Source organism: Entelurus aequoreus, linkage group LG10 (genome assembly GCF_033978785.1).
Source record: "Entelurus aequoreus isolate RoL-2023_Sb linkage group LG10, RoL_Eaeq_v1.1, whole genome shotgun sequence".
Classification (NCBI taxonomy): Eukaryota; Metazoa; Chordata; class Actinopteri; order Syngnathiformes; family Syngnathidae; genus Entelurus; species Entelurus aequoreus.
The window spans coordinates 66,847,005-66,867,088 of NC_084740.1; the positions used below are offsets into that span (position 1 = coordinate 66,847,005).

At 36.6% G+C, this 20,084-nt stretch overlaps 1 protein-coding gene across 2 annotated transcripts in view; it reads right to left on the minus strand.

Annotated features, from left to right (window-relative positions):
• fer1l6 (fer-1 like family member 6) overlaps window positions 1–20,084 on the minus strand; it is a 73,093-nt gene that overhangs the window by 40,946 nt on the left and 12,063 nt on the right. For both annotated transcript variants that reach the window (XR_009827570.1, XM_062061489.1), the window contains exons 9-16: window positions 15,996–16,152; window positions 14,129–14,315; window positions 10,249–10,350; window positions 5,212–5,302; window positions 5,028–5,142; window positions 4,718–4,958; window positions 4,551–4,659; window positions 1,861–2,059 (exon numbers count right to left, since the gene is read on the minus strand). Coding sequence is in view for 1 of the 2 variants with exons in the window: in XM_062061489.1 (XP_061917473.1) it covers window positions 1,861–2,059; window positions 4,551–4,659; window positions 4,718–4,958; window positions 5,028–5,142; window positions 5,212–5,302; window positions 10,249–10,350; window positions 14,129–14,315; window positions 15,996–16,152 (1,201 nt within the window). In the remaining variant the exon portion in view is untranslated. The remainder of the gene's footprint in view (window positions 1–1,860; window positions 2,060–4,550; window positions 4,660–4,717; window positions 4,959–5,027; window positions 5,143–5,211; window positions 5,303–10,248; window positions 10,351–14,128; window positions 14,316–15,995; window positions 16,153–20,084) is intronic.

The window sequence follows — 20,084 nt, forward strand, 5'->3', positions numbered from 1 at the left end:
TGTATACAACACATGTAATAACTGTGTATACAACACATGTAGTAACTGGGAATACAACACATGTAGTAACTGTGTATACAATACATGTAGTAACTGTGTATACAATACATGTAGTAACTGTGTATACAATACATGTAGTAACTGTGTATACAATACATGTAATAACTGTGTATACAACACATGTAATAACTGTGTATACAACACATGTAGTAACTGTGTATACAACACATGTAGTAACTGTGTATACAATACATGTAGTAACTGTATAGTACAATACATGTAGTACCTTTGTATAAAATACATGTAGTACTTGTATATAACATACATGTAGTACCTGTATATAAATTACATGTAGTACCTGTGTATAAAACACATGTAGTACCTGTGTATACAATAAATGTAATACCTTTGTATAACATACAAGTAGTACCTGTATATAAATTACATGTAGTACCTGTGTATACAATAAATGTAATACCTTTGTATAACATACATGTAGTACCTGTATATAAATTACATGTAGTACCTGTGTATAAAACACATGTAGTACTTGTGTGAACATACATGTAGTACCTGTGTCTAAAATACACAGAGTACCTGTATACAACAAACACGTAGTACCTGTATATAACATACATGTAGTACCTGTATATAACATACATGTAGTATCTGTAAATAATTACATGTAGTACCTGTGTATAAAATACATGTAGTACCTGTATACAACAAACACGTGGTACCTGCATATAACATACATGTAGTATCTGTACATGAAATGCATGTAGTACCTGTGTATAAAATACATGTAGTACCTGTATACAACAAACACGTGGTACCTGCATATAACATACATGTAGTATCTGTACATGAAGTGCATGTAGTACCTGTGTATAAAATACATGTAGTACCTGTGTATACAATACATGCAGTACCTTTGTATAAAACACATGTAGTACCTGTGTATAAAATACATGCAGTACCTTTGTATAACACACATGTAGTACCCGTGTATAAAACAAATGTAGTACCTTTGTATAACATACATGTAGTACCTGTATATAAATTACATGTAGTACCTGTGTATAAAACACATGTAGTACTTGTGTGAACATACATGTAGCACCTGTGTCTAAAATACACATAGTACCTGTATACAACAAACATGTAGTACCTGTATACAACAAACATGTAGTACCTGTGTAAAAAATACATGTAATACCTGTGTATAAAATACATGTAGTACCTGTATATAACATACATGTAATACCTGTGTATACAATACATGTAGTACCTGTGTATAAAATACATGTAGTACCTGTATATAACATACATGTAGTACTTGTGTATACAATACAAGTACTACCTGTATATAACATACATGTAGTACCTGTGTATAAAATACATGTAGCAAATGTGTATACAATACATGTAGTACCTGTGTATAAAATACATGTAGTACCTGTGTATACAATACATGTAGTACCTGTGTATAAAATACATGTAGTACCTGTGTATACAATACATGTAGTACCTGTGTATAAAATACATGTAGTACCTGTGTATAAAATACAAGTACTACCTGTATATAACATACATGTAGTACATGTATATAAATTGTATGTATTACCCGTGTATGAAACACATGTGTGAACATACATGTAGTACATGTGTATAAAATACACATAGTACCTGTATACAACAAACACGTAGTACCTGTATATAACATACATGTAGTATCTGTACATGAAATACATGTAGTACTTGAAGTAGTCGCTGTACATAACAATGTAGTACCTAACGATGTACATGTACACACTGCTTGGTACAGTAAGCGTGTACTTGCGTGTATTCATCACAGACCTGTTTCCTTCCACGATGAGCGGCTTTTGGGGACGCGTGGTGGACCTGGACGACCTGGCCGGGTCCTGGGGCTCCCTGGGTAGCAGCGAGGAGGAGGGGGAGTCCGGGTTGTCCCCGAGGGGTCTCCTGCGACCCAGGGCGGGACTCGGGGAGCGCGGTCCGGGCTGGGCGCTGGCCTCCTGCACGTTGCCATAGTTACCTGGGCGAGGGGATGGACACCAAAAATGATTGTCTCGAAAGTAGAGATGTGAAGTTTGCGAACGAGTCGAGTCTTTTGAACGGCTCTTTCAAGTGGCCGATGAGAACCGATTCCTAGTGGTGATTCGTTCGTTTGGCAGCCGTTCTTTAGGTAAATTACCCCCGCTGCCCTCTCAGAATCAGAATCAAAAACCAGCTTCATTTATTGAAGCGATGACATCACAGATTTAGAGTCGTCCCAGAAGGCTCTATTCGTGTGAACGCAGTCAGACAGGAAGTTAACTTGTGGGCGGAGTTTAATAAGCCTTTGTTTGGATTTAGAAAAGATATAGGCGACTGGAAAAAAGAAACAAAATCAAATCAACTTTAAAATGAACAAACGTTAAAGGAAACGTTGCATTTGGATGCACTTCCGCGCAATCCGCGGGGGGTGATGACATGCTAGGTCACAGGTATCAAACTCAAGGCCCGGGGGCCAGATCTGGCCCGTGGCATCATTTTATCTGGCCCGCAAACACCTGGAAATGATACGTGTCAATAAAGTACTTCATATTTTCTCACTAAATGTAATAGATTTTTGTCATTTTACTGCTTGAAATTGCATACCTTTTAAACTTTAATAGTAACCATTATTGCAACAAATATTACAGTATATTACCCATACTTGCCAACCTTGAGACCTCCAATATCGGGAGGCGGGGGGCTTGGTCGGGGGCGTGGTTATTTACAGCTAGAATTCACCAACTCGAGTATTTCATATATATATATATATATATATATATATATATATATATATATATATATATATATATATATATATATATATATATATGTATATGTATGTATGAAATACTTGACTTTCAGTGAATTCTAGCTATATATATATATATATATATATATATATATATATATATATATATATATATATATATATATATATATATATATATATATATATATATATATATTTATTTATTTTATTGACATTAAATAAATACTTGAATTTCAGTGTTCCGGTGGCTATCCATTAGATGGCAGTATTGTCCTGTTTAACTTCTCCGTTCATGATGAGTATATCATTTCGGCCACCGTGTTCAATGGAGAAGTCTGTTCTACATATTTACAGGCAACATACACCTTCCCCTTCGAACTGTCCTGGATGAACTGAAATTCTTGTTTCCATTCGTTTGAATTCGTTAGGCAAGCTGTTTATATTGCGGGAAAGCGGACGTGAGAACAGGCTGTCCCCACTCAGTCTCAGGTCCGCATTGAGCTGGAGGGGGCGTGGCCTCCAGCTCCGGCTGAATACCGGGAGTTTGTCGGGAGAAAATCTCTGCCAGGAGGTTGTCGGGAGAGGCGCTGAATACCGGGATTCTCCCGCTAAAAACGGGAGGGTTGGCAAGTATGATATTACCATACTTTCCAAACATGTTTTTGTCTTAATAAGAATAAATACTTAAATATCCGCTTGACTTATGATTTTACGGTGTTCTTTACAGCATATTGAAAAAAACTAAAAAAAAATTTGCGTTAAAATTCTGTTGACTGAGCTGCCATATTTTTATTGTAAAGTCTTGTTTTTAACGGGGTATTACTATCTTATTCCTGTTACTAGCATACTTGCCAACCTTGAGACCTCCGAGTTCGGGAGTCAACGATACTATATTTGAGTGGGGCGGTGTTGGGGGAGCGGGGTTTGGTGGTGGGGGGGGGGGGGGGGGGTGTATATTGTAGCGTCCCGGAAGAGTTAGTGCTGCAAGGGGTTCTGGGTATTTGTTCTGTTGTGTTTATGTTGTGTTACGGTGCGGATGTTCTCCCGAAATGTGTTTGTCATTCTTGTTTGGTGTGGGTTCACAGTGTGGCGCATATTTGTAACAGTGTTAAAGTTGCTTATACGGTCACCCTCAGTGTGACCTGTATGGCTGTTGACCAAGTATGCCTTGCATTCACTTATGTGTGTATATTATGTGACTGGGCCGGCACGCTGTTTGTATGGAGGAAAAGCGGACGTGACGACAGGTTGTAGAGGACGCTAAAGGCAGTGCCTTTAAGGCACGCCCCCAATATTGTTGTCCGGGTGGTAATCGGGAGAATGGTTGCCCCGGGAGATTTTCGGGAGGGGCACTGAAATTCGGGAGACTCTCTGGAAAATCGGGGGGTTGGCAAGTATGGTTACTAGTGACTGTTTCCTTGATGAAACAATATATATATATATAGGAACGAGCCAGTCTTTTGAACGACTCTTTTAAAAGGAACGGCTCCTTAAGATCCGCTTCCCTTCAAAGAGCCATTAATCCATCTCTACTCAAAAGTTCTTGGGACAATCAACGCCATACGTTTGTTTTTGCTTTTTCTTTGGCTTGCGACGACAACCACAGAACCAGAACCAGCGCTGAAGAACGGAGGTCATCAACGCCAACCCCTATGTCACTCGCGGTGCGATGTGCAGGAACACAATGCATGCTGGGACCACGCGGTGCCGCCAGACTCACCCAGGGAGAACTCCAAACTGAGAGGCTTGTCTCCGATCTTCCTGTCCACCATGCCGGCTTCAAACACGGCGCCGAAAAGCAGGAAGTCGCCTCTGTTGTCGGCGTTGAGCTGAAACAAAAACCTTCACTGGTTCATGTCTTCTCTGTAGAGTCGTGATGTTCTTTACCGTGGGAGGACATTCCACGGGTAGAACCTCCGCCGCCGCTTTCCCTCTGTCGTCTTCCCCCGTGCCTCCTGAAGCCCCGCCTCCTGCGCCGGCTGCTGCTGATGCCGCGGTCTTGCCATCCTTCCCCGCGGCCTTCCCCGTCTTGGCGTCCTTCGCCGGCTTAATTATCCGCGCCAGTTTGGACTCCGGGCCCGGCCCCCCGGACAGGATCTCCACCGCCAGCTCCACGTAGACACGCCCCCTTCAGGTGGACACGCGAATCGGTTGGTTTGCATCGTACCGTAACGTCGAGAGCGGCTTTGAACGGAACCTGTAAGACACGCCCTCTCCGATGCCCTCGTTCAGCTCGGCCGTGTCGTCGCCCAGAGAGTTCCTGACGGAGCCGTACAGGTTGACCCAGGCGGGACCGAACGTCGGCAAAAACCCTGCAAGGTTTTTTTTTTGTTTAGTTTTTTTTAAGTACGAACACATCCTGCATCCTTCACGCCTTATACCTCGGTCGCCATCTTGCTCGTTGGAGATGCGCCTCAGGTCGAAGTAATGGGTCGCTATGGCAACGTCACTCACGCTCCCTTCATCCCAGACCTGTGAGGACGCGGCAAGTTAGCACCCGCAGAAAATTCCAAGGAATAAAAAGTACATCCTATTATTTGCCGAGTATGTTTCACATGCAAGGAACTTGGTGGACTGTGCTCTCTTTGTAAACAATAAATATTAATACAAACGTGTACCGTATTTTTTGGACTATAAGTATAAGCAGTTATTTTCATATTTTGGCCGGGGGTGCGACTTATACTCAGGAGCGACTTATGTTTGAAATTATTAACACATTACCGCTTACGGACTGTATCCCTGCAGACTGTATTGATCTATATTGATATATAATGTAGGAACCAGAAAATATTAATAACAGAAAGAGTGTAAATGGGGGAGGGAGTTTTTTTGGGTTGGTGCACAAATTGTAAGTGTATCTTGTGTTTTTTATGTTGATTTAATAAAATTGTATTTTTAATTTTTAATTTTTTTTTAATTTCTTGTGCGGCCCGGTGCCAATCGATCCACGGACCGATACCAGGCCGCGGCCCGGTGGTTGGGGACCACTGCTCTATATGACAAGTGCTCTGCTGTTTTATAGAACTACTCTACAGTAAAAATGCTAATCAAAGATCCTTTGTATGACAAGTGATCTGCTGTTTTTATAGAACTATTTTCCAGTAAAAATGCTAGTCAAAGATCCTCAATATTATAAGTGATATGCTGTTTTTATGGAACTACTCTCCAGTAAAAATGCTAGTCAAAGATCCTCTATATGACAAGTGCTATTCTGTTTTTATAGAACTACTCTCCAGTAAAAATGCTAGTCAAAGATCCTCTATATGACAAGTGCTATTCTGTTTTTATAGAACTACTCTCCAGTAAAAATGCTAGTCAAAGATCCTCAATATTACAAGTGATATGCTGTTTTTATGGAACTACTCTCCAGTAAAAATGCTAGTCAAAGATCCTCTATATGACAAGTGCTATTCTGTTTTTATAGAACTACTCTCCAGTAAAAATGCTAGTCAAAGATCCTCTATATGACAAGTGCTATTCTGTTTTTATAGAACTACTCTCCAGTAAAAATGCTAGTCAAAGATCCTCAATATTACAAGTGATATGCTGTTTTTATGGAACTACTCTCCAGTAAAAATGCTAGTCAAAGATCCTCAATATTACAAGTGATATGCTGTTTTTATGGAACTACTCTCCAGTAAAAATGCTAGTCAAAGATCCTCTATATGACAAGTGCTATTCTGTTTTTATAGAACTACTCTCCAGTAAAAATGCTAGTCAAAGATCCTCTAAATGACAAGTGCTATTCTGTTTTTATAGAACTACTCTCCAGTAAAAATGCTAGTCAAAGATCATTTATATGACAAGTGCTCTGCTGTTTTTATGGAACTACTGTCAAGCAAATATGCTAGTCAAAGATCCTCTAAATGACAAGTGCTCTGCTGTTTTATGGAACTATTCTCCCAAAAAAATGTTAGTTAAAGATCCTTTATATGACAAGTGATCTGCTGTTTTTATAGAACTATTTTCCAGTAAAAATGCTAGTCAAAGATCCTCAATATTACAAGTGATATGCTGTTTTTATGGAACTACTCTCCAGTAAAAATGCTAGTCAAAGATCCTCAATATTACAAGTGATATGCTGTTTTTATGGAACTACTCTCCAGTAAAAATGCTAGTCAAAGATCCTCTATATGACAAGTGCTATTCTGTTTTTATAGAACTACTCTCCAGTAAAAATGCTAGTCAAAGATCCTCTATATGACAAGTGCTATTCTGTTTTTATAGAACTACTCCAGTAAAAATGCTAGTCAAAGATCCTCTATATGACAAGTGCTATTCTGTTTTTATAGAACTACTCTCCAGTAAAAATGCTAGTCAAAGATCCTCTATATGACAAGTGCTATTCTGTTTTTATAGAACTACTCTCCAGTAAAAATGCTAGTCAAAGATCCTCTATATGACAAGTGCTATTCTGTTTTTATAGAACTACTCTCCAGTAAAAATGCTAGTCAAAGATCATTTATATGACAAGTGCTCTGCTGTTTTTATGGAACTACTGTCAAGCAAATATGCTAGTCAAAGATCCTCTAAATGACAAGTGTTCTGCTGTTTTATGGAACTATTCTCCCAAAAAAATGTTAGTTAAAGATCCTTTATATGACAAGTGATCTGCTGTTTTTATAGAACTATTTTCCAGTAAAAATGCTAGTCAAAGATCCTCAATATTACAAGTGATATGCTGTTTTTATGGAACTACTCTCCAGTAAAAATGCTAGTCAAAGTTCCTCTATATGACAAGTGCTATTCTGTTTTTATAGAACTACTCTCCAGTAAAAATGCTAGTCAAAGATCCTCTATATGACAAGTGCTATTCTGTTTTTATAGAACTACTCTCCAGTAAAAATGCTAGTCAAAGATCCTCTATATGACAAGTGCTATTCTGTTTTTATAGAACTACTCTCCAGTAAAAATGCTAGTCAAAGATCCTCTATATGACAAGTGCTATTCTGTTTTTATAGAACTACTCTCCAGTAAAAATGCTAGTCAAAGATCCTCTATATGACAAGTGCTATTCTGTTTTTATAGAACTACTCTCCAGTAAAAATGCTAGTCAAAGATCCTCTATATGACAAGTGCTATTCTGTTTTTATAGAACTACTCTCCAGTAAAAATGCTAGTCAAAGATCCTCTATATGACAAGTGCTATTCTGTTTTTATAGAACTACTCTCCAGTAAAAATGCTAGTCAAAGATCCTCTATATGACAAGTGCTATTCTGTTTTTATAGAACTACTCTCCAGTAAAAATGCTAGTCAAAGATCATTTATATGACAAGTGATCTGCTGTTTTTATAGAACTATTTTCCAGTAAAAATGCTAGTCAAAGATCCTCAATATTACAAGTGATATGCTGTTTTTATGGAACTACTCTCCAGTAAAAATGCTAGTCAAAGATCCTCTATATGACAAGTGCTATTCTGTTTTTATAGAACTACTCTCCAGTAAAAATGCTAGTCAAAGATCCTCAATATTACAAGTGATATGCTGTTTTTATGGAACTACTCTCCAGTAAAAATGCTAGTCAAAGATCCTCTATATGACAAGTGCTATTCTGTTTTTATAGAACTACTCTCCAGTAAAAATGCTAGTCAAAGATCCTCTATATGACAAGTGCTATTCTGTTTTTATAGAACTACTCTCCAGTAAAAATGCTAGTCAAAGATCCTCTATATGACAAGTGCTATTCTGTTTTTATAGAACTACTCTCCAGTAAAAATGCTAGTCAAAGATCCTCTATATGACAAGTGCTATTCTGTTTTTATAGAACTACTCTCCAGTAAAAATGCTAGTCAAAGATCCTCTATATGACAAGTGCTATTCTGTTTTTATAGAACTACTCTCCAATAAAAATGCTAGTCAAAGATCATTTATATGACAAGTGCTCTGCTGTTTTTATGGAACTACTGTCAAGCAAATATGCTAGTCAAAGATCCTCTAAATGACAAGTGCTCTGCTGTTTTATGGAACTATTCTCCCAAAAAAATGTTAGTTAAAGATCCTTTATATGACAAGTGATCTGCTGTTTTTATAGAACTATTTTCCAGTAAAAATGCTAGTCAAAGATCCTCAATATTACAAGTGATATGCTGTTTTTATGGAACTACTCTCCAGTAAAAATGCTAGTCAAAGTTCCTCTATATGACAAGTGCTATTCTGTTTTTATAGAACTACTCTCCAGTAAAAATGCTAGTCAAAGATCCTCTATATGACAAGTGCTATTCTGTTTTTATAGAACTACTCTCCAGTAAAAATGCTAGTCAAAGATCCTCTATATGACAAGTGCTATTCTGTTTTTATAGAACTACTCTCCAGTAAAAATGCTAGTCAAAGATCATTTATATGACAAGTGCTCTGCTGTTTTTATGGAACTACTGTCAAGCAAATATGCTAGTCAAAGATCCTCCAAATGACAAGTGCTCTGCTGTTTTATGGAACTATTCTCCCCAAAAAATGTTAGTTAAAGATCCTTTATATGACAAGTGCTCTGCTGTTTTTATAGAACGACTCTCCAGCAAACATGCTAGTCAAAGATCCTCCAAATGACAAGTGATATGCTGTTTTATGGAACTACTTTCCAGTTAAAATGTTAGTCAAAGATCCTCTATATGACAAGTGCTCTACTGTTTTTAAAGAACAACTCTCCAGCAAAAATGCTAGTCAAAGATCCTCTATATCAGTGGTCCCCAACCACCGGTCCGTGGATCGATTGGTACCGGACCACACAAGAAATAAAAAATAAAAATAAAAAAAAAATATTTATTTTAAATTAAATCAACATAAAAAACACAAGATACAATTACAATTAGTGCACCAACCCAAAAAAACTCATTCACACAAAAGGGTTGTTTCTTTCTGTTATTAATATTTCTGGTTCCTACATTATATATCAATATATATCAATACAGTCTGCAAGGATACAGTCCGCAAGCACACATGATTGTATTTTTTCATGACAAAAAAACAACAACAAAAAAATACAAAAAAAACATACCCCCCACCTCTCCCGGTCCGCGGGACAAATTTTTTAAGCGTTGACCGGTCTGCAGTCACAAAAAGGTTGGGGACCACTGCTGTATATGACACGTGCTCTGCTGTTTTATAGAACTACTCTCCAGTAAAAATGCTAGTCAAAGATCCTTTATATGACAAGCAATCTGCTGTTTTTATAGAACTATTTTCCAGTAAAAATGCTAGTCAAAGATCCTCAATATATTAGTTTTGGATGATACCACACATTTAGGTATCAATCCGAAACCAAGTAGTTACAGGATCATACATTGGTCATATTCAAAGTCCTCATGTGTCCAGGGACGTATTTCCTGAGTTTATAAACATAATATGTTTTTTTAAAAAAGGAAATTAAGATTTTGTGATGCTAAAAAAATGGAGTGCAGGTGCAGGTGTAAGCGTGGAGGACCTGGATCTTCATCCTCTGGCACAGTGGAGGAAACATCTCAGTGAAGACCACCTGCTCGTTCCACACCGGGTCTGCGGTGGACCTCTGCGTGGACGTGCGACCCTTCAAAATAAGAGGACACAACTTACAGCTCTTTTTTGGGGCCCGCATTACTAAGTCCAGTAGCGACCATCGACAGTACATAAATATATATACATATACCGTATATATACATAGACATACCGGTATATATATGTATATATATATATATAAATACATACACTGTATATACACACACATATATATATACATATACATATATGTATATATATATATGCAAACACATACATATATATATATACAAACATGTATATATATGTACTGTATGTGTATATATATATATATATATATATATATATATATATATATATATATATATATATATATATATATATATATATATATATATATATATATATATATACACACACCAATTTTTTAAGGCCATTGTGGCCCCAAGTCAAAAAGTTTGGACACCCCTGTTCTAGACTGTCAAGGACCGTTCTAGAGACTGGACTAGACCTAAAAGTAAAAAAAAACCCTCCAGAATCCAGACGGTGATCTGGATCAGGCCCAAATGGTTATCACTTGTTCCCTATTAGATTTCAGACATTTCCTGAAAGTTTGCCCATAACTTTTGGAGTTATCTCCATGGGTGGAGGTGGGGACGCTCGCATACACACCTAGAAGTTGGAGCTCGTAAGGCAGGGGTGTCCAAACTTTTTTTCACAAAAAAAATCAAAAATCAAAGGATGCGTTGCCATTGTGCGGTTTTTCACTTTCAAAACCAATGCAATAGGACCCTTTTTCCCCTCCATTTTATTACCAATAAAAACATTAAATCCTGAGGATCCACTCGACTATTTTTATTTCCATTAGCAGTCTGATAGCGTAGCTTTTCACTTTTGAGTTCAAAGTTTGAAGAGAAAAGAGAAAAACATATGGGAATGTTTGAGGAGATATTGTTGATATGCCTCGATGGGTGCTGCTGTTTTGACTCGCAAACAAGTCTAACGTTTGAGTGGGAACAATAGTACTGTAAAAAAATTTTTTTTTTTGATTTTACGGTAAAAAAAACAAAAAACTGGACAGTTCAGTTGCCAGCATTTTACCGGTATACTTATGTTTTTTACAGTGCATTACTGTAAATCAGTACTACTGTTATTCTTATGGTAAAATTCTGGCGACAGAGCTGCCCATTTTTTTTACTGTAAAATATACGTCCATTGTTTTGTCCGTTTATTTTTACTGTAAATGGAAAAACGGTTCCGCTGTTTTTTTTACATAACAATTCTGGCGACTGAGTTGTCAGGTTTTTTTTTTTCTTACTGTAAAATCTATGATTATCTTAGTTTTTTTTACTGTATATTACTGTAAATGAAAAAAATATATAGCTAAAATTTTTTATGATAAAATTCTGGTGACAGAGCTGCCTGTTTTTTTTTTCCGCAAAAATATACGGTCATTGTTCTTACTGTGTAAAACACGGTACTGCTGTAATTTTATCGGTACAATTGTAGCGACTAAGCTGTCAGTTTTGTTTACCCTAAAGTCAATTTTTATTTTTACATTATATTACTATAAATGGAAAAAACGATACCGCTATTTTTTTTTCATAAAAATTCTGGCGACTGAGCTGTCAGATTTATTTATTTTTTTACCGTAAAAATCTATGTTGTTGATTTTTTTTACAGTATATCTACTCTACATGGAAAAAATATAGAGCTAATATTTTTTATGGTAAAATTCTGGCGACAGAGCTGCCCGTTTTTTTTTTTTACTGTAAAATATACGTCCATTGTTTTTACAGTGTAAAAAAACGGTACTGCTTTTATTTTATCTGTAAAATTGTAGCGACTTAGCTGTCAGTTTTTTTACCCTAAAATCAACGTCTATTTGTACAGTATAGTACTGTAAATAGAAAAAAAAACAGTACTACTGTTATCGTTGTGGTAAAATTCTGGCGACAGAGCTGCCCGTTTTTTTTAACTGTAAAATATACGTCCATTGTTTAAAAAACGGTAAACAACGGTAGTGCTGTTAATTTATCTGTAAAATTGTAGCGACTAAGCGGTCAGTTTTTTTCACCCTAAAATCAACGTTTATTTTTACAGTATATTACTGTAAATGGAAAATATATATAGCTAATATTTTTTATGGTAAAAGTCTGGCGACGAAGCAGCCCGTTTTTTGTTTTTTTTTACTGTAAAATATATGTCCATTGTTTTTACAGTGTAAAAAACGGTACTGCTGTTTTTTTTCTACATAAAAATTCTGCCGACTGAGCTGTCAGTTTTTTACTGTAAAATTTGCGGTTATTTTTACATAATTTTACTGTAAATGTAAAAAACTGGTACCGCTGTTTTTTTTTTTACATAAAAATACTGGCGACTGAGCTGTCAGGGTTTTTTTAACTGTAAAATCTAGGTTTTCTTTGTTTTGTTTTTGTTTTAAAGCATATTACTGTCAGGTTTATTTGTTTTTTACAGTAAAATCTTTGTTTATCTTTGTTTTGTTTTTTACAGTATATTACTGTAAATGGAAAAACTATACCGCTTATATTTTTTTATGGTAAAATTCTGGCGACTGAGCTGCCACTTTTGGTTTTACCATAAAATATACGGCCATTGTTTTTACAGTGTAAAAAAATGGTACTGCTGTTATTTTATCGGTAAAATTGTAGCAACTAAGCTGTCAGTTTTTTACCCTAAAATCAACGTTTATTTTTACGGTATATTACTGTAAATGGAAAAACTGGTACTTCTTTTTTTTTTTTGCATAAACATTCTGGTGAACAATCTGTCAGGTTTGTTTTTTTTACCGTAAAATCTATGTTTATCTTTGTTTTGTTTTTTACAGTACATTACTGTAAATGGAAAAACTATACCGCTAATATTTTTTTATGGTAAAATTCTGGCGACTGAGTGGCCACTTTAAGTTTTACCGTAAAATATACGGCCATTGTTTTTACAGTGTAAAAAATGGTACTGCTGTTATTTTATCGGTAAAATTGTAGCAACTAAGCTGTCAGTTTTTTACCCTAAAATCAACATTTATTTTTTACAGTATATTACTGTAAATGGAAAAACTGGTACTTATTTTTTTTTTTACATAAACATTCTGGTGAACAATCTGTCAGGTTTGTTTGTTTCTTACAGTAAAATCTATGTTTATCTTTGTTTTGTTTTTTTCAGCATATTATTGTAAATGGAAAAACTATACCGCTAATATTTTTTTATGGTAAAATTCTGGCGACTGAGCTGCCACTTTTTATTTTACCGTAAAATATACAGTCATTGTTTTTACAGTGTATTAGTGCAATTGGAAAATCGGTACTGCTGTTATTTTAACGTTAACGTTTCCGTCGTTTTTTACCCTAAAATTAACGTTTATTTTCACAGTATTTTACTGTAAATAGAAAAAAGTATTATTTTTACATAATAATCCTGGCGACTGAGCTGCCAGTTTTTTGTTTTTTTACCGTAAAATCTATGGTAAAAAAAATTTCTACAGTATATTACTGTGAATTTAAAAACTACACCGCTGTTATTTTTAGGGTAAAATGTTGGCGATAAAGCTGCCACTTTTTTGACCGTAAAATATACGGACATTGTTTTGAAAGTGAATTACTGTACCGCCGTTATTTTTACAGTTGAATTCTGGCGACTGATCTGCCGGTTTTTACAGCAAATTACCGTAAATGGAAAAACTGTACCACTTATAGCAAAATTCCGGTGACTGAGCTGCGTTTTTTTTTTTACCGGAACAAATCTACGATTGGCGTCTACTATTTGAGGAAATCGGACATTCACACATCAAGTACATCGCTTAAAGCACCCACCACTTGTCTGAAGAAGCTGACCACAACGTAAGGGTCTATGAGTGCCGTGTTGTCCCCGATGAAGGCCTTGGTGACGTTGGCCATGATGCTGGAGTTGTTGCGGGGAAGACCTTCGGCTCGGTACACCTTCACGCAGAAGCGGGCCCAGGGGCGCTCTGAGGGGAACCCCTCTGGTATCAGTAGATTCCTGGGGGGAGATTTTTGGTTTCGGGGATTAGTAGCCGGAAATAAAAGCAAGTTGCCTGGAGGTGGTTTGAATTACAAAACTATAACCCCCCCAAAAGGCACAAGCGGTAGAAAATGGATGGATGCTTTGCACACTCTTGGCATTCTCTCGATGAGCTTCAAGCACACCTGCGAAGTGAAAACCATTTCAGGTGACACCTCTTGAAGCTCATGGAGAGAATGCCAAGAGTGTGCGAAAAAGTAATCAGATCAAAAGTTGGCTATTTTGAAGAAACTAGAATATAAAACATGTTTTGAGTTATTTCACCTTTTTTTGTACATAACTCCACATGTGTTCATTCATAGTTTTGATGCCTTCAGTGACAATCTACAATGTAAATAGTCATGAAAACAGAGAAAACGCATTGAATGAGAAGGTGTGTCCAAACTTTTTGACCTGTATATATATGTATGTATATATACGTTTATACATATATATACACATACATATACATATACCGTATTTTTCGGAGTATAAGTCGCTCCGGAGTATAAGTCGCACCGGCCGAAAATGCATAATAAAGAAGGAAATAAACATATATAAGTCGCACTGGAGTATAAGTCGCATTTTTTGGGGAAATTTATTTGACGAAACCCAACACCAAGAATAGACATTTGAAAGGCAATTTAAAATAAATAAAGAATAGTGAACAACAGGCTGAATAAGTGTACGTTATATGAGGCATAAATAACCAACTGAGAACGTGCCTGGTATGTTAACGTAACATATTATGGTAAGAGTCATTCAAATAACTATAACATATAGAACATGCTATACGTTTACTAAACAATCTGTCACTCCTAATCGCTAAATCCCATGAAATCTTATACGTCTAGTCTCTTACGTGAATGAGCTAAATAATATTATTTGATATTTTACGCTAATGTGTTAATAATTTCACACATAAGTCGCTCCTGAGTATAAGTCGCACCCCCGGCCAAACTATGAAAAAAACCGCGACTTATAGTCAGAAAAATACGGTACTGTACATACATATATGCATACATACATACATACATATACTGTATACATATATATGCTTACATATACATACATCCATATGTATATAAATACATACATATATATACATATATTCATACACACACATATATATATATATATATATATATATATATATATATATATATATATATATATATATATATATATATATATATATATATATATATATATATATATATACACATATATACATACACACATACATACATACATACATACATACATACATACATACATATATATACATATATCAATCAATCAATCAATGTTTGTTTATATAGCCCTAAATCACAAGTGTCTCAAAGGGCTGTACAAGCCACAACGACATCCTCGGTACAGAGCCCACATACGGGCAAGGAAAACTCACCCCAGTGGGACGTATATATATATATATATAAATATATATATATATATTAAATGCTACTTCTGTTAGCATCGGTCACTAAAAAATGTTTGGTGTTTGTGCTGAGCTTCAAGTTCCATCCACAGTTATCCATCACACTTGCTGTGACATAAAAACTCAATAAATCTCAGTAAAAGCAAAATATTATTTCAAAATTCATCCTTCCAAAAGAAGCAAACAAAAAGCCAGAAATGAACTAAATGTTTTTTAAATACTTCTCGATTTGCTCCTCAGCGTCGCTGGCTTTAACTCCGGGCTGCATGGCGTCGCCCTTCGCCGAGACACTGATGTCGCATTTGACGTAACCTTTGACCCCGGTGCTGATGTCGCCGGGTTCTGTCAGCATCGCCCACTTGTTGACGAATTGATGGCCTAAACAAGAACAATAAAAAGGTAGACCTGTCACAACCACCTAGTTGGCTTCCACAAATGACACGGTTTTCAATGGTGCCGAAAGCAGTGTTTCTTAACCAAAAATATCGGTTTCTCAAGGTACTCAGTTGTAATACACTTTTCCACCACTTGTGGCAGTAATGACAATATCAAACGAACAGAAGAAGCCTGGAGCTAAAGTCATTAAGGACATTTTTTAGGCGCAAAAATTATGACTGAACTGGTGAAGCTGTATTTTCATATTTTAGTTTAGCTTATTTCATTATTATTATGAATGTTATTACTAATATTTACTATTATATCAAGTTCAAATATATATATTTTAGCACTGTGTAATTCTATGTACATATATGTTTTATATTCTTCTTTTGCAGTATATTTGATTAGTATTTATTTTTCTAATCAGCCTGACCTAAGCCTTGGTTATATTTGTTGTAAATAACACATGGTTCCTGTATCCTGTTAAACTGTAAGTAGGTTACAAGTTATTATTGAATACCGTTAAAATCAAGAGTTAGATTAATAATTCAGTGTTAATAATCGAGTGGGTCCCGGACCCCTCTGTAGTGGAGAAGCTGGGCCCCAAGGTCAAAAAGGTAAAGGGCCTAAACTAAATAAATGTCATATATTTCAAAGGCTATTTCACATGCTTTTGTATTTGGCAAATTCACCTGTGTTACTTTTGTAATAGTCCCTCTAGAATTATCACAACTTCCTCGCAGATTGTAAAAAAAAAAATTAAATAGATAAAAACATTTTTTTAATCGATTAAGAATCGTTAAAAAAAAAGGGATTAATCTGAGAATCTATTTTTTTCACACACCTAATTTATATATATTTTTAAATGTTTATTCATCCAAGGTAAGATAATTAGTAACATATTTTCATTTGCAATGCTGACGTAGCAAAGAGGCAGCGTTTACTTGCTAGAGATGTTGAAGTGTGATGATGATCTCTCATCGTCTGTCATCTATCAACAAAAACGTGCGCTAAAAACCGCTCCCAACAGTCCACAAATGCTCTTGACGTGCGGGGTTAAATGTGTTGCAACATAAATGTATATTTGACACTTTCCAAGTGTAAAACATACACGGAGAATGTCTGCAACTTGTGGACCATAAGGAAGCCCTTGGTCATGTTTTTATGTCATTATAATTCATTATTACTGTCATTAGTTGAGCTCTGAGTATGTGCTTTTACTGCCATCTAGTGTTTGCTTTTAAGTCTGTGTGGTACAAAACGAGTAAGACATCAATACAGTATTTGTTTTCCATGAAGTCCTGTGCTTTCTTTTGAGGGACACCTGAAACATTGATAACAAATTCAAATTAAAGCTACAAGCAGCGATGGACGGGACCGACTTTGAGGGCTCATAAAATCCAAACTGGAGCAGTAATTAAAACTCTTTCATCAACTTTTAATCAGAAGGGTTCAATCTCTTTCCTGTGCTAATTTGAAGCCGACACGACAAACGCGCTCAGAGGAGATAATGTTTGAAAAAAGGTGACTGTTTTTACACCACTTTTGTTTTGAAGGGGGAATTGCAAACTTCCTGTTGATTTTTGCTGGGGGTTGTCAGTGTATGAAATATAGGTCTGAGTGAGACCTACATAGAGGTTTTTGTTTCATGTCTCTACCACATTCCTACTGGGAGTTACAGGCAGTTTTGTCTGTGTTTTCTTCCTAGGGGGCGCTAGAGCGCAATTTTGAGTTTTGGGGTTTTTTTTTTTTTATTAGATCGCAATTTTCGCCAGTCCTGATGTGTGTGTCCAATTTAGTGAGTTTTGAAGCATGTTAAGGGGGTCAAATTACAGCTCAAATTCAAATTAAAGCTGCAAGCAGCGATGGACGGGACCGACTTTGAGGGCTCATAAAATCCAAACCGGAGCAGTAATTAAAACTCTTTCATCAACTTTTAATCAGAAGGGTTCAATCTCTTACCTGTGCTAATTTGAAGCCGACACGACAAACGCGCTCAGAGGAGATAATGTTTGAAAAAAGGTGACTGTTTTTACACCACTTTTGTTTTGAAGGGGGAATTGCAAACTTCCTGTTGATTTTTGCTGGGGGTTGTCAGTGTATGAAATATAGGTCTGAGTGAGACCTACATAGAGGTTTTTGTTTCATGTCTCTACGACATTCCTACTGGGAGTTACAGGCAGTTTTGTCTGTGTTTTCTTCCTAGGGGGCGCTAGAGCGCAATTTTGAGTTTTGGGGTTTGGTTTTTTTGATTAGATCGCAATTTTCGCCAGTCCTGATGTGTGTGTCCAATTTGGTGAGTTTTGAAGCATGTTAAAGGGGTCAAATTACAGCTCAAATTCAAATTAAAGCTGCAAGCAGCGATGGACGGGACCGACTTTGAGGGCTCATAAAATCCAAACCGGAGCAGTAATTAAAACTCTTTCTAGAACTTTTAATCAGAAGGGTTCAATCTCTTTCCTGTGCTAATTTGAAGCCGACACGACAAACGCGCTCAGAGGAGATAATGTTTGAAAAAAGGTGACTGTTTTTACACCACTTTTGTTTTGAAGGGGGAATTGCAAACTTCCTGTTGATTTTTGCTGGGGGTTGTCAGTGTATGAAATATAGGTCTGAGTGAGACCTACATAGAGGTTTTTGCTTCATGTCTCTACGACATTCCTACTGGGAGTTACAGGCAGTTTTGTCTGTGTTTTCTTCCTAGGGGGCGCTAGAGCGCAATTTTGAGTTTTGGGGTTTGGTTTTTTTGATTAGATCGCAATTTTCGCCAGTCCTGATGTGTGTGTCCAATTTAGTGAGTTTTGAAGCATGTTAAGGGGGTCAAATTACAGCTCAAATTCAAATTAAAGCTGCAAGCAGCGATGGACGGGACCGACTTTGAGGGCTCATAAAATCCAAACCGGAGCAGTAATTAAAACTCTTTCATCAACTTTTAATCAGAAGGGTTCAATCTCTTACCTGTGCTAATTTGAAGCCGACACGACAAACGCGCTCAGAGGAGATAATGTTTGAAAAAAGGTGACTGTTTTTACACCACTTTTGTTTTGAAGGGGGAATTGCAAACTTCCTGTTGATTTTTGCTGGGGGTTGTCAGTGTATGAAATATAGGTCTGAGTGAGACCTACATAGAGGTTTTTGTTTCATGTCTCTACCACATTCCTACTGGGAGTTACAGGCAGTTTTGTCTGTGTTTTCTTCCTAGGGGGCGCTAGAGCGCAATTTTGAGTTTTGGGGTTTGGTTTTTTTGATTAGATCGCAATTTTCGCCAGTCCTGATGTGTGTGTCCAATTTGGTGAGTTTTGAAGCATGTTAAGGGGGTCAAATTACAGCTCAAATTCAAATTAAAGCTGCAAGCAGCGATGGACGGGACCGACTTTGAGGGCTCATAAAATCCAAACCGGAGCAGTAATTAAAACTCTTTCTAGAACTTTTAATCAGAAGGGTTCAATCTCTTTCCTGTGCTAATTTGAAGCCGACACGACAAACGCGCTCAGAGGAGATAATGTTTGAAAAAAGGTGACTGTTTTTACACCACTTTTGTTTTGAAGGGGGAATTGCAAACTTCCTGTTGATTTTTGCTGGGGGTTGTCAGTGTATGAAATATAGGTCTGAGTGAGACCTACATAGAGGTTTTTGTTTCATGTCTCTATGACATTCCTACTGGGAGTTACAGGCAGTTTTGTCTGTGTTTTCTTCCTAGGGGGCGCTAGAGCGCAATTTTGAGTTTTGGGGTTTGGTTTTTTTGATGTGTGACCAATTTGGTGAGTTTTGAAGCATGTTAAGGGGTCAAATTACAGCTCAAAGAGGCGGCGGTATAATAATAAAACGCTAGAAATACAATAGGGTCCTCTGTCCCAGAGGGACTCGGTCCCTAAAAAAGAAATCCTGGAGGGACTGAATAGGACACCCTGTGATGGTCAAAGTCTGCATGG